The 14796-nt window shown below is 50.7% G+C and overlaps 1 protein-coding gene and 1 long non-coding RNA gene across 5 annotated transcripts; one reads left to right on the top strand and one right to left on the bottom strand.

Moving 5' to 3' along the window:
- Nucleotides 1-208: 208 nt before the first annotated feature.
- LOC106020884 lies at nucleotides 209-3533 on the top strand. Of its 4 annotated transcripts, none has more exons than XR_005880020.1 (3): nucleotides 209-275; nucleotides 836-1381; nucleotides 1607-3533. It is a non-coding gene; the product is annotated as an uncharacterized LOC106020884 (long non-coding RNA). The 4 variants fall into 4 exon arrangements; XR_005880021.1 differs by lacking the exon at nucleotides 209-275 and having other exon boundaries at nucleotides 505-1381; nucleotides 1607-1734; nucleotides 2406-3533; XR_005880019.1 differs by lacking the exon at nucleotides 209-275 and having other exon boundaries at nucleotides 505-1381; nucleotides 1607-2438; nucleotides 2570-3533.
- Nucleotides 3534-13729: 10196 nt separating this feature from the next.
- Nucleotides 13730-13969, bottom strand: LOC101828252 (transmembrane protein 258-like). Its single transcript, XM_040752814.1, has one exon. The coding sequence runs from the start codon at nucleotides 13967-13969 to the stop codon at nucleotides 13730-13732; it is 240 nt and encodes a 79-aa protein (XP_040608748.1).
- Nucleotides 13970-14796: the final 827 nt, after the last annotated feature.

Raw genomic sequence — 14796 nt, 5'->3', positions numbered from 1 at the left:
AGAACTCCGAGCCTCCGCCTCCGTCCCAGATGTAAGCGCCAGCTGGCACAGGGCGTTCAAGAGGAGCTGCAGCTGGCACTGATCCGGGCAGGAGCTGTCACACCCCCTGCGCTGCCCGCCCCTTCCCCTCCCCGGGACAGGCCGAGGGGGCGGGGAACAGGCACCGGCTTTACCGTAGGGGTGGACAGAGGGGAAGGGGCAGGACCCACAGCTGATGGAGTCCCTGCCTGGGACTACGTCAGTGGGTTCAGGCTCCGGACCCGAAGCCCCAGCGGGTAATGCCTTAGGGTATATGCCCCAGTCTCAGTCCGGGTGCCGGGTTAGGGGCCGCGAAGGCTGCCCCCGCCGCCACGTGGCCAGGAGGAGAAATGCAAACAAGGAAACTAGGGAAGGGGGAGGGAGTGAGTCATGGCGGCCCCACCCGAGAGGGAAATCCGGGCTGGGGCTGCTTCCTGACCAGGGGCGTCCGGTCTCCCGTTTGGGTTCAGGGTCTCCCGCAACCCGGGGTTGGAACTGGGCAGTCTTCCCGTGGGGAATCCCGCTGCCTGGCTTCCCACCTTTGCCCTCCCAATCGCGAGGGTTGGGGAGTTGAGGCTGGAGGGGGGAGGGAACGCATTCCAGATGGAGAGAGGAACGGGTGGATGCATAGGTCGCGCCAGGGCTTGGATCTGTGGAGTTCCGAAGACAGGCTGGACTTCAGAGGGCCACGCCTCTCAAGTGTCCCCCACCCTCTCCCCCGCCCCGCTCCCCTATGTCGGGCTAGGTAAAGGCACAGCCCCCCCCACACACACACACCCCACACACCTCCCTGTGCCTCATTTCCATCACCACACAGATGGCCGGCACTTCGTCTCGCTCACGCCTGCTTCCGAGTGGACAGAGACTGTGACCTAGGACGGCGATTTCCGCGGCGCCCGGTAATTGCTCAGGACATTAATGAGGGTTTAGAAGAAGGTACAGGTCCTGCCCCCAGCGTTCTAGGTCGCTCGCCTTAGCCCTTCTCTTCTCTTTTCCCACTGCCATTAAACCATTTCCATCCAGAACTGGTTTCGTGATGCGAGAATTTTAATCGTCATCAGAAATCTTTTAATGCTTGTGTGTCTCAATAGTTTTTCTCTCCCAGGGGCATATGAGCATGAACGTTCTAACTCCTCAAATTCTGATTCCATCTCGCGAGCATGAAATAGAAAATTTGTACCTTGAACGAGCATCCCAGCTCATCGGCGGTGCCCACCCTTTGAGACACACTAAAGAAGACTTCACTGCTCCTCTGAGCAGAGAAGGGAACCTGGGGAAAGGAGTCCGCCCACAACTCAAGTTCCTAGAACTGGGAGAATGGCTTGGAAACTTGGTCTAAAAGACAGGAAATAAGTAGTCTCAGGTGTGTTTGGGGAAGAGAGTTGGGGTTGGGGGTGCAGTGGTGACACTCAGGATGCCGGATCTGGCCTAGAAGGTCTTGGGAAAGAGTTCCCTGAAACTGACTATGGAGTAAGACATTCCCTGTTTCCCATTCCTGCTGCCCCACTTAGGGCAGGAGGCAGGAGGGAGAGATGAGGTAGGACACCTGCCTGATCAAACCATGGGCCTGGCCCTGTTTCCTATCCAGGTTGTCTGACTCTGCTTCACTCCCAGGAAGTCCTGCACATGCTCTCTCAGCCTATCATCAGTCTCTACACCGTAACGCCTAGAGAAGGCACTAAGATACAAGGAGGGACAGTGTGTGTGGCAGCCAAGGTCAGGCAGGGCATGACAGTTAATTCATTTTCTATCTGACAGGATTTAGAAGCACCTAAGGGACAAACCCCTGGGCCCCTTTGAAGGTATTTTTAGAGATAAGACCCACCTTGAATGAGGGCAGCTCGGTCCCCAAAGACCAGTGTCCCTCAGAGAATGAAAAGTTGAAGTGACCTGAGCACCACATTGGCTCTTCCTGACTGCCGGTAGAGTGTGACTGCCTGCCACCATGCCTCCTCTTTGATGGCCTGTGTCTTCAAACTGTGACTCAAACCCTTTCTTTCGTAGCTTTTGTTTGTCATGGCCGTGAGAAAACACCTGAAGAAAGTCATTCAGATGGGCAGCAGCGACTGTCCCACACTTATTGGCCCATCTTTCCCTCATTCTTTCTGACCTAGGAGGCCACGATGCTGGGTTTTTTGATTACCTAGCCACTGATGGCCTGAGCCACCAAAAGGGTTAGATGTCCCTTCTGAGCAGGAGTCAGATTTCCTGCCACCTGCCAGTACAGTGGGTCCTCTCCGAACTGATAGATGGGACCTGGCCAATGCAATTACTGCCCATTGGAGGGTCCATTGAGGCTGAGGTCAAGGGACGGGGAAGGGTGTCTGAAGAAGACATCCAGGCCAGGTGGTTCATCTTGGAGGTGATCATGCCATGTCCTGTTGCAGCATCCAGCCTCCCGAACCGTCCTTACATGCCTGGTGGGTGTCCTCGACAGAGAAATAATAGTTATAGTTAGCCTGCACTAGCCCTGTTCTCAATACTTCATATACATTCACTTAACTGTCACACCAACCCTATGAAATAGCATTTACATTATCCCATTTTTCAGGTGAGGAAGCTGCAAGATGTTAAATAATGTGGTCAAGGTCTTCCAACTAGAGAGTACTAGAGCACTGAGTGGTTCTACCCAAAGGGTCATTGGATCTGTGCAGTCCTACTTTAGAAATACTGGGAAAGTCCTACAAAGACAAACACCATCAGGAGCCGTCTCCCCAGCCTGGGCATTCTGGCTCTGGTGGTCAGAGAGGACCAGACAGGTGCTGTGAGAGGCGCATCAAGTTCATTTGATACAGGCTGTCCCTTCAGTGAGCTTCTGCCGGAACACAGGTCCCCTAGCACCCTCTGTGTCTCTCAGGTAAATGGTGGCCCTCCTGGGGATTTGGCATGGAGGTAGGATAGCTGGAGGGTGGCGGGAGGCTCTGAGAACCAGGCTTTGACTCTGGACCATGCATGTCTCTTCCAACTGGGCCTCTTGGCTGACTTTGCACACACTGAGCCCGCAGCTTCCTGGATCTCGTCTGGAGCCTTAACACTCCACGTGTCCAACACTCCCTTCCTGCCCCAGGGGGCTCCTCCTCCTGCTTTGCCTCTCAGCTCCTGGAGCCCTGCCACTGTCTAAGCAAGAAACCTGTAAGGCGGCTCCCTTCTCCTACAGCCGACCAGGCACCTGGGTGGTTGGTTCAACCACTGCAGCTGCTACAGCCAGGGGTGGTCTTGTAGCAGGTACTGTGGGCAGCCCACTCATCGTAGTGTTAGCTCTCTTGTAAACACCACTTTCTTCTCCTTACAGCTTTTATTTGCAAGTGGGGGAGCACAGAGAGGTGAAGTAATCTGTCCAAGGTCACACTGATAGCAAATCGTAGAGCCACGCCTGGGCACGAAATGACAGTCCACGTACCTATCTACTACTTCAGCCACCTCTCTGGTCCCTGATTGCTACCTCCACCTCGCCTCCCTTCATCCTTTCAGTGTATCCCCTCAGCATCATTAATAAAACTCTTGACTTCATTTGACATTTACTGCAGTTGCCAGGATCTGTGCGGTAAAACCGGGTAGCAGATGCCACCCCCAAATTCTGGAAACAGGCTGGTGGGGTAGTTCAGGTGACAGAGTGCTTGCCCAGCATGCACAGAGCTCTGGAATCCATCACCAGCACCAAATAAATGAGTTGTGGTACATGCCTATAATCCCAGCACTGGAGAGGGGGAGGCAAGAGAATATGGGGTCCGAAGTTGTCATCAGTTATATAGCAAATTTAAGGCTGGCCTGGACTACAAAAGACCCTGCCTCAGAGAGAGAGAGAGAGAGAGAGACAGACAGACAGACAGACAGACAGAGACAGGGAGACAGGGAGACAGGGAGACAGAGACAGAGACAGAGAACCAACCAAGGCTTTGGGAACATAAAGTCCAGTGGGGTTATCTCCTCACACACTAATCTGATCAGTCTTCCTCACCAGCATAGTATCTGGAGTAATAGATGCTTAGATTAGGGATGGAGATGAAGTCAAGGGGAACCCTGGAAATCAGATGCTGCCTGCTGTGGGCCGCACTTTGCAGATGTGGGCCTTTGAGAAGGGCTGTTCTATTGGTTTATTTTCGAGGTGTTTCTTTCCCCACGCTTCCTTATTCCCCCCTCTCTTGTCCTGTGCTGCTGACGTCACTCATTCCCCCTCTCTTGTCCTGTGCTACTCCCAAGATTTAGCCTCATCATTTGAGGATGGAGGGTTTGTTAATGTTTGGCCTTCAATGAGACGCAGCTGGAACACTTGATCTTAAATAATGCACTAGAGGAGCTAAGGTCCGATGCCAACCCTCTCCCAGGGTCCCTGGACTTCTACCTCGGCCATTGCTAAGCAATCATGGGGTGAGACAAGCACCCAGGCCCCCCTTATCTGTACTCTGCCTCCTGGGTCTGTAAAGTCCTCTAAATCTTTTCCTGGGCTCCTTCTCCCAGCAGTGGTTCCAGTTCAGTTACTCATCTCTCCTGCCCATTCCTGGGGTGGGGGCAGAGGAGGCAGGGAGCTGGAATGTTGATGGGCATGAAGCCAAACCTTCCTAGGACTAACAGGTCAGAACCAGTCACTCATGAGCCACATCACAGGAATATGAACAGAAGAGAGCTGGTCCCTGCCTTCCCTAAGTTGGGGAAATGGGCGAGCAGGGTTTACAGGCAGGTCTGGGGACTGGCAAGGAGCTTGCTGGGGCATGATGGGGGACATGCTTCTGGTGCTCAAGATCCTGGTGGATGACAGAGGGGCAAGAGAACAATCACTGAAAAAGACCCGAGATGATGACCAAAGGTGGAGAAGCTGGTGGGAGAAGACGGGCTCACAGAAGGCACACGGCTGAGTCTAGAGATGATGACCAAAGGTGGAGAAGCTGGTGGGAGAAGACGGGCTCATAGAAGGCACACGGCTGAGTCTAGAGGTGCCTGTGGCAGAGAACAGACTAGTCATTCAGAAAGCTTGTGCTACATGGACATGCAGAAGACAGCCACCACTTCTTATTCCTGTCTTCTGCTTCTCACAGAGGAGGGAGAAGGAGAAAGGGACACACACATACACACGCATGCACGCACGCACATGCACATGGACACGTGCACACAAAAGAAATGCTCTGGGGACATTGTGTCTGACCTTGAATGGTCAGTGCTCAGAAATGGCTACTCCAGTTGTGACCACCTTCCCTCAAGCTCAGTTTCCCCTCCTTCCAGTACCTTATACCTTCCTCAGCTATCACCATTCCTATTCTCCCCACAGCTGACCGCCTGGCCACCTGCAGACCACCATCTCCTCCCAGGGTCGCTCTTCCAGTGCTTGCAAACTTTCTTAACCTGCAGTCCAACTGTTCCCGTCCTCACCTATGCGGAGCCCTTGGACTCCGTCCAGCCCTCCTTGCTGCCTGCTTTGGGATGCTGGCAGAGTGGTGGTTGCAAGAGCGCGGGAGAGAAGTCCTGTTAGGTAAGGCCTCGTGACATATCCAGTCCTTTGTCACACATCTGCCTGCTTGGTTGCTCCAGTTGTCCCCAGAGTATTAGCTAGGGTGGGGGAGGGAGGCACAGGAGACTGAGTACAGCTTGGCATTCAAGCCAGGAATAGAATCTCTTTCCAGCATCAGACCTGCCCCGATCCTGCCCCCAAATCCTGCTCAGGAAATGCTGGGGCCAGAGAGGAAGTTGCACAGTCCAAGACTTCCTGGCACCAGATCTACTGCCCATTTCCTCCCTTCAGAGGGGCCCTGACCAGAGACCAGGGGAGGTGCAAAGATGGGAGCCAGAGAAGGAAGCAGAGAGCCAAAGGGACATCTGTAAATCCAACTGAGGGACCTCCCCGGACCGCTCTGCCTGGGACGGACAGCAGCCTCAGCTAATCAGACTTCCCACATTAGGAATATAGGGGGCACTTCCGGCTCCCCCAGCCTCCTCTTCCTCCAGGTTCTTTACCTTCAGGGTAGGGCAGGCCAGCCATATATGTTCCATGTAGACGCATTGCAGGAGTGGCAGAATTCTGGCCTGATCTCCTGGATTGCCCAGACTCTTCGAGCCCTCATGGAAGTGCCCTCCCAAATGGGCCTGGGAGCCATTACAAAACACAGGCACTGGCCAGTTGTTCCCTGCAGGTGTCCTACCTACATCTGACTCTGTACCGACTGGTTTTGTGTGTCAACTTGACACAAGTCGGAGTCATCAGAGAAGAAGGAGCCTCGGCTGAGGAAATGCCTCCTTGAGATCCAGCTGTAAGGCATTTTCTCAGTGATCAATGGGGAAGGGTGCAGCCCATGCTGGGTGGTGCCACCCCTGGACTGGTATTCTAGAATGCAGGCTGAGGAAGCCAGGGGAAGTAAGCCAGTAAGCAGCTCCTTTCCATGGCCTCTGCATCAGCTCCTGCCTCCAGGATCCTGCCCTGTTTGAGTTCCTGTCCTGACTTCCTTCAGTGATGAACAATTTAGAAGTGTAAGCCAAATAAACCCTTTCCTCCCCAATTTGCTTTTGGTCATGGTGTTTCGCCGCAGGAACAGAAACCCCAACTAAGACAGGCTTTCCCTGGAACTCCATATTCCCACTCACCATGCTACACACTATTCCCAGAATCCTCTGGGGGGAGAAATCAGTGGTCACTGAGCAGGAAATGGCTTATGGGATCCCTGTAAAACCTCTTACACTCTCCCGCTACGCTGGGCTCTGTGTCATTCTGTGTGTTGGGAGTGGCCTGAGGTGAGAGGTCTCAGTGGGGTTCCCTTTTTCCTTCCACTGGTCCTTTCCGCCCCTCTCGCGGCTCCCCCCGGGGGGGGGTCTATCTTCGCGCCCTCCCACCCGGCTCACGGGCTAGCAGTACTTCCACCGCCTCCTCCCAATGCCAGCATGTCCTTTTCTCCTCCAGAAAGGGTCGGCAAGCATGGCCGCTTAGACCTCCCCCAGGTTGCCAGGCTTGGGTCCCTTCTCTGGAAGAAGCAAGAGATCAACCAGTTTCTAGTCCTTTGCTCACAGCTGCCCTTGGGACAGGAGAAGGCCTCCAGGTGACGAAGCCTTCGTGTGATGAACCCATCCCTGATTCCCTTCGTGTGATGAACCAATCCCCGATTCCCTTCGTGTGATGAACCCATGCCCCATTCCCGTCTCAGTGTGAGTCTTCGCCATTCCTTGTGCCAGGCTTTCGTGGCTGCTCTTCCACTCCATAGCCCTTCACAGCCGAGGCCCGGCTCTTCCTCCACCCGCTTCAGCCTCCTGGGACTCGCCCAAGTGAATCAGCGTCGTAGGCCCCAGGCGGTAGTCCGTGCTGAGGCAAACGTGGATTTGTCCTCTGCTCCCATACATCGACACTCCCTACTCCCAAGGAGAGGGCAAGGAGACATTCAAACAGGACCTGTGGCTGGGGCCTCACGCTGCTCTTCCTGGGCTCCGCAGTGGTAGTAACATCAGCCCCTTCCTTCCTTCTAATGCCCTTTTAGATTTTGTCAAAAATGGCTGTGGCTTCTGCCTGGCATCTTTTCACTCATCATCCTGGCCTCTGAAAGAACCTCCAGGTCAGTGGTTCTCAACCTGTGAGTCGTGACCCTTTGGGGGATCAAATGACCCTTTCACAGGGATCACCTAAAGACCCTCAGAAAAACATGGATATTTATGTTATGATTCATAACAGCAGCAAAACTACAGTTACGAAGTAGCAACAAAAATAATTTTATTGTGGGGACGTCACCACAACGTGAGGAACTGTATTAAAGGGTTGTAGCATTAGGAAGGTTGGGAAGGAACCACTGCTCTCTGGTCTCTCAGGCAGGCAGAGAAGGGGGGGCTCACTGTGAAGGGAGACTTAAAGTAGTCCCCTGTTCTAGGGGCAAAGGTCACCCCAGACCTGGGGACCAGCATTTTAGGGCCAAGATACCCCGCTGAATCTGGTTCCTTCTTGGAGCCTCAAAAGTTGGGGTGCTCACAGACTGGGGCCCTCCTGGCGGTTAGCTACCAGCAGTTCCCCTTCTAGGTCGATTCTTTCTAAAGTTCTCTGGTCCTCAGACCTGAACTCAGGACAAAGATGGAGATGCAGAAGTGGAGAGAGACAGCAGTGGTTAATCCCAGAATGTGGGAGGCAGAGGAAGGCAGATCTCTGTGAGTTCGAGGCCAGCCTGGTCTATAGAGGAGAGTCCCAGAACAGTCAAGGCTACACAGAAAACCCCTGTCTCAAGCAAACAAACAAAAACAGAGGTGGAAAGACAGAGAGCTAGGTTCCTCTCCCCTGAGGCAGGCACAGCCTCGGGCTGTCAGTACCAAGGGCTTCAGTTTTGAACTCTGTCGGGAATAGGGGAGGACAGGGTGATGAGGTAAGATCTGGGCAGAAGAACCTAAGAAAACTCACAAGCTAAATTTAGGTCTCCAAGGTTTTAGTGAACCTGCATAGCTGAATACGCAGGCTCAAGGCTGGGGAAGGTTGCCCCCTAGAGCCAGGATGGAATAATTCCATATGGACTGCTAGCCTTTCTTTCTCTTAGTAATTGCTGCGTTTCTCCTGCCTGGGCCCCTGGGAAACAGGAGGACCAATCTTTATGGCTGGCCCTAGACCAGTGGTTCTCAAACTTCCTAATACTATGACCTTCTAATAAAATTCTTCATGTTGTGGTGACCCCCAACCATAAAACTATTTTTGTTGCTACTTCATAACTGTAATTTTGCTACTGTTATGAACCATGATGTAAAACCTGTGTTTTCTGATGGTATTAGTGAACCCTGTGAAGAGGTCATTCTAACTCCCAAAAGGGTCGTGACCCACAGGTTGAGAATCACTGCTCTAGACTCTGGGATGTATGGCTTTTACTTGTATATCAGGAAAAGTCAGCCATCAAGATGACTTAAAGGGCTGGAGAGATGGCTCAGACGATAAGAGCACTTCCTGCTCTTTCAGAGGTCCTGAGTTCAATTCCCAGAAACCACATGATGGCTCACAGCCATCTGTAACGAGATCTGCAGACATAACATGTAAGCAGAATATTGTATACATAATAAATAAATAGATCTTTAAAAAAAAGATGACTTAGAGATTAAAGATACTTGATGCCATGCTTGATGATCAAAGTTCAACCCCTGGAACCCACATGGTGAAGGGAGAACTAAGTCTATTCTCTGATTTACACACACACACACACACACACACACACACACACACATACACACACACACACACACACACACACACACGGTTAGACTATATAGAAAGAATTTAGTGGAGTGGAAAGTGTTATAGGGGAGTCCTGTTTTAGAGTGGGGGTCTGAAACAGCCTTTCTGAAGAAGGAACATTTGAACTGAGATGTGAATGTGTTAATCCCAAAGATGGACAGAGAAAGACTACCAACCCATGATGGCCAATTAATTAAAACAAGCAGCTAATTAAAGCAAGATTTTTTAACTCATGTACAAGGGCTGCCTCTCCCTAAGGCAGGGATTGGAGAGGTCAGCGTTGACTGTGAGGAAGACAAGGTTTTTATAGCTCAGGGGTAGGGGATCTGGCAGGCAAAATAGGAGGAGTTACAGGAGGCAAACATAAGCATAACAAGTTTGTCATAATGACCTCCTGAAACAAAGACATGGTTGCAAACTCAATAGTCATCAACAGGTAGTCATAACAAGGCAGTCACAGGTGGACAAAACAACCTTTTGAAACAAAGATAGAGTTGTAAGATGGTTATAAACAACTTTTTGAAGCAAAGACATGGTTGTTATTCTTGGAAAGGGCAGTACAGAACCATTTGTAGTTAAGGTTACAGGTGGGGCATAGCCCAATCCTTGAGAAACAGAATTAATCAAAAACAGGAATGAACCTAGTTTTCCTGTGCCATAAGATAGTTTTTAAGCCTTACATGGAGGCAGGATAGTTTTTAAGCCTTACATGGAAGCAGGCTGCTCTTTCAGCATGGTGACAGACCAGTCTTAGAAGCATTCAAAGAGCTTTGTGGGCACACAGAGCAAGCCTCGTGTCTAGGAACAAACACGATAAGAAACCTCAGTGAGCAAGTGAGGCTGGTGGGAGCTGACAAGGTGTTAATCAGTTTGTTTATGAGCTAAGGGAAGCCATGCAAGGGTTGAAGCTGGAGTACTCTGTTGTGGAGTACTCTGCTGTGTTTGTTTATGAGCTAAGGGAAGCCATGCCAGGGTTGAAGCTGGAGTACTCTGTTGTGGTACCGGGTAGAAACAGGGTTTAAAGGGAAATGAGCATATTGGGGTCAGCTAAGGGGTTGTGGTAGGTGCCATGATGGTGGCGCTAGGACACCAACAGAGGACAGAATAGATTCAACTAGATTTGCTAAGGTGTTGCGTGTGGAGGGAAAGGCTCATGAGTAGCACCTGAATTTAGGTGTGGAGCCTCAGCAAACAAACATGTGCCCCCAGGGAACATCAGAGGTTCCTTTGGGAGGAATTAAGGGGTGATGAGGAGGAGGCCCCCAGAAGACCGTTAACTCAGTTGTCTGGAAGATAGCTCAGTGGGTGTAGCCCAAGCACTGTGGAGGAAGAAAAATGTCCGGTATGTGCCTGGGGTGGGGGGGTAAGGAAGGAATTTCTTAGGAGGCAGGATGTCTGCAAAAGGGAGTTACTCACATTGGTGGGAAGTTCAAAGGTGACTTTAGAGATTGGGGGGTCAAGACAAGTGTTCTTTGGATGTCTGAAGTGGAATGATGATAAAGCCGCCGATAAAAGCAACCATCAAATCTCAGCCACGTAACCCAAGAAAGATACGCCACACTGGCACTGCAGGGTCCAGTGAAGACTGGGGAGGTAGGAGGGGCTTCATCCGCCCAATTCATTTACTCCTGGCCCGCAGAGTCACTCACTCTTGTCACTTTCACACAGACTCTGGGGGCATCACACTAGAAGGAGGGAGTTCAGACATACAAGAGGTTTTTATGAGTCTTGCCTAGAAATGACACGTGCTGTTTCTGCCTTCACTCCATTGCTCAAGAATCTGTGGTGTTCATTGCCAACTCAGATGCTCCTGAGGTCAGAGTAGAAGGGCCTTGGTGGGCCTGGAAATACAAATATGTCTTTACCTGAGCCAGCTACAATGATTACTTTTTATTAAATTAAAATAAATATTTTATTTTATTTTGCTAGACAGTGTCTCTATGTATCCTTGGCTGTCTTAGAACCTGTTATGTAGGAAAGACTGGCCTGGAACCCATAAAGACCTGCCTGTCTCTGCCTCCTGAGTTCTGGGATTAAAAAATAGGTGATGTGCCCTGAAGAGGCATGCAGGTATTGGTGGTCTCTGCTTTAGACAAGGAGAGTGACTGTATCATAGGGGACCAGGTTTATCTGTCCCCTGATTGGGATGGACATCAGCTCTCTGAATGACACAGAAAGGAAGCTGGAGTGTGTGTGTGTGTGTGTGTGTGTGTGTGTGTGTGTGTGTTCCACCCATGTGCTCTGAGGCTCTGCAGGTCTTCCTTCTTTCCTAGTTCAGTCTCTCTCCAGAGCAGATCTCTATTATCCTACACTTTACCACTTGTCTTAGTTAGGGTTACTCTTGCTAGGATGAAACACCATGACTAAAAGCAAGACGGGAGAAAAGGTTATTTGGCTTACAATTACACATCGCTGTTCATCACTGAAGAAAACTCAGGACAGGAACTAAAAACAGTACAAGAACCTGGAGGCAGGAGGATGAAGAGGCCATGGAGGAGTGCTGCTTACTGGCTTGCTCATCATGGTTTGCTCAACCTGCTTCCTTATAGAACCCAGGACCACCAGCCCAGGGATGGCACCACCCGAGATGGATGGGCTGGGTCCCCTCCACCATCAATCACTAGTTAAGAAATTGCCCTACGGCCGGATCTTAGGGAGACATTTTCTCAGCTGTGTTCCCCTCCTTTCAGATAGCTCTAGCTTGTGTCAACACAGAGCTGGCCAGCACTCCACTAGAAATAGCTGTGCAAGTGTTTATCCTCCGCAGGGTTTTTCTAATCTAGACACGACAGTCTCACTTATCTCCTCAAGGCACAGCTCATGTCATGTGACCCTTTTTTAATAGTGACAACTATCTGCCACAGCATTAGTGACTTGTAGCATTACTGTGTTGAGCTTCTGAACATGATTGTTTACAACAGGCCTAAAAGGGGTCGTCGATCCCTCTAGAAGCACGAAGCAACAGGAGTCCTGAGCGTTTCAAGCTGCATTGCCTAAAGTTGTGATCCCTTAGCCACACGCAGCTATTTTAATTAAAATTAGATGTAAGTAAAGATTCAGTTCAGTGGCAGAACTAGCCATATATCACCCACTCAAAAACAACGTGTGACTAGAGGCACCCCACTGCCCAGCACAGATATAGACTTATTTTCTTTGAGGCAGAAAGTTATTTTGGGTAGCTTTGAGTTATTAGGGGGACTGCGAAGCTAGACCTCTGACTCTCCTAGAGTCTCCAGCCTTTTAATAGCTCCTTACTTTCCCCACATTTCCGTGTGTGTGTGTGTGTGTGTGTGTGTGTGTGTGTGTGTGTGTGTGTGTGTGTGTGTTTCGGCCTAATCTTCTCCCCTTTATATAGCCTGGGCCCAGGTCACTGTTACGTAATCATCTCTTGTTATTTTCTCGCACAATCCCATTCTCTATACAAGCTACTGCCCTCAGCTGTTCACAGTCCCCTTGCCCTCCTCCTTTCTGTCCACTGTGCGGATGAATTGACACCTGATCTTTTAGGTTAAAATGACTTAAAAATTTCTAGATTTGGTTCCTTGTTCCTCTTTCTTCTCTGACTGAACCAGCTCTTGCCTGGGCAGCTTTTGGCTGCTACTAATTCCCCTTTCTGACTTTTACTGAGAACCATGGTGTGCCAGGAAGTTGGCCAAGCATGAACGGATCCTGGGAACTCTTCAAAGTGGGCATGGCGGCTGTGTGTCTCCATTGACAGCCACAGTAACCATTGTGCAGAAGTGGGAGGGGCATGCCCCTCTGATCTTTCTGCTTCCAGGCTTTCTCTGGCAGTCCCTCTTCACAGTTCTACCAGGCCAGGTTTCTACAACAGTTGCTCCAGCCCACCGGAAGGGAGTAGGTAGATGCTGAAGGCCCTGCATATTCAGTCTCAAGTTCAAAACCACCACTCCCCTTCAAATCCAACAGTCCAGCTACAAAAAAAAAAAAAAGTGCTTCTGCTTTCAGAACATTCCATTGTGCATGCTTCCCCCAGGCTGTCTTCATGCATACTGTTTATAATCCCTGGGATATTGTCCATCCCAGCCAACCCTGTGGCTATCTATGGCAGTGTTCTGGACCTCTAGGCTCTATTCCTCTGAGGGGCTAGTGCTTCGTCTCCACCCACCACCCACAAGAGGGTTGAAATGAACGTGTGTGTCAAAACCATTCCTTGTTAAAAATACACTCTGGGCCAAGCCAGGTATGGTGGATCACCCTGTAATGCTAGCACTCTGGAGGCCAGGCTGGAGGTTTTGACTGAAGCCAGTCTAGGCTACAAAGCAATGTCAAACCCAGCCTCGGCTGTATAGTGAGACCTGGTCTCAAAATTCAAAAGACACCTAAACCAATCAATCAAAGCAAGCAAAAACACTTCAACATTTAAATTTGAGCAAGCAAGAATGACACTTGGGATTAGTTTGGATATTTTTTGTTTTGGTCACATATCTGCTTTTATTGTAAACAGCAGGTGGGTCACTTGTCGCAATGGTAAAAAATTAATTTACAAAAGCAGGGACTTGGTGAAGTTCCCTGCTTGGGAACTCATACATAGATGCCAACCCAGAGCAGGAGGAAGAGGACTCCAAAGTCCATGAAGAGCGAGGCCACCAAGGAGATGAGGAGCTCTATGTAAATATCGAGTGTGTACTTGGTAGAGGTGACCTTGCAAACGAAGAACCAGGCAGTGAAGAACATGCCGATGGCCAGAAGTGCCACAGTCAAGCATGGGGAGACAGCCGACCTGACCCGGCCGGTGCACCGACTCATGGCCTCCAGCTCCATTTTGCCCCTCACACGCTAGTTTGGATATTTTTAAAGATGTCCCCTCTCTCCCAGATTATTTTGAAGTTTACACCACTCTCTTGACAACTGAGCAGTCCTACTTGGGCTGCTTGTACATAAAACGTTGCTCTTTAATACTCCCCTTAGTCGTTCAGATGTTTATTAGGGGGGTTTGGGATGTCTGACACTCAGCTTGGTGTTGGTGCCAGCGAAACAGACACTACTGCTGCTCATGGAGTTGATATTCCAGAAGGACGAATCAGGCAGAACAACAGTCCTCAGGATGTCTTGAGCACCTTCCCAGAGTTTTGCTGAAGTGAGGAAGTTAAGGATCTTGAGATGGAGAAAGTAGTTAGATCACTGTGGTCCTTATGAGAACAAGAAGGAGGAGACTCTCGGCCAGGAGTCTCGGCCTGACTGCACCTCGCAGAAGCTGGCTGGAGTAGCAGGCAAACAGCTGCTCCCTACCGCCTCCCTGGGGAGGCTGTCCTGGAGTCCCCTGGCTTTTTGTCCAGTGACACTTCTATTTGGACCCTCGACCCCTGGCCTGTAATACACTTGTGCTGCTTTAGACCACTGAATTTGTGGTAATTGTTGCCGTCGTGAAAGGAAAAGGGTGCATGAATTCTTTAGTTACTGAACTTTGTAGGGTGTGGGGGGTATGGTTGGCCCTGCCAGAGGATTCTGGGTCCTGGGGTGCAGAACCCGGCTTTTGCTTTTCCCTGCTAGTGGTATACACTTAGGAAGCTGGGTTAGTGGGGACAGTGGCGTTCAGCCATGGATGCACTGCAGAGGCAGGGGCGAGCTTGCAAGGGGTTGGGGTGGGA

The sequence above is a fragment of the Mesocricetus auratus genome, unplaced genomic scaffold, assembly GCF_017639785.1.
Source record: "Mesocricetus auratus isolate SY011 unplaced genomic scaffold, BCM_Maur_2.0 Super-Scaffold_100010, whole genome shotgun sequence".
NCBI classification, from domain to species: domain Eukaryota; kingdom Metazoa; phylum Chordata; class Mammalia; order Rodentia; family Cricetidae; genus Mesocricetus; species Mesocricetus auratus.
This window is presented reverse-complemented; position numbering and strand designations above follow the sequence as displayed.

Coding starts and splice junctions, on each gene's coding strand:
- LOC101828252 (XM_040752814.1), bottom strand. CDS start 13,969: ATGGAGCTGGAGGCCATGAGTCGGTGCACCGGCCGGGTCAGGTCGGCT.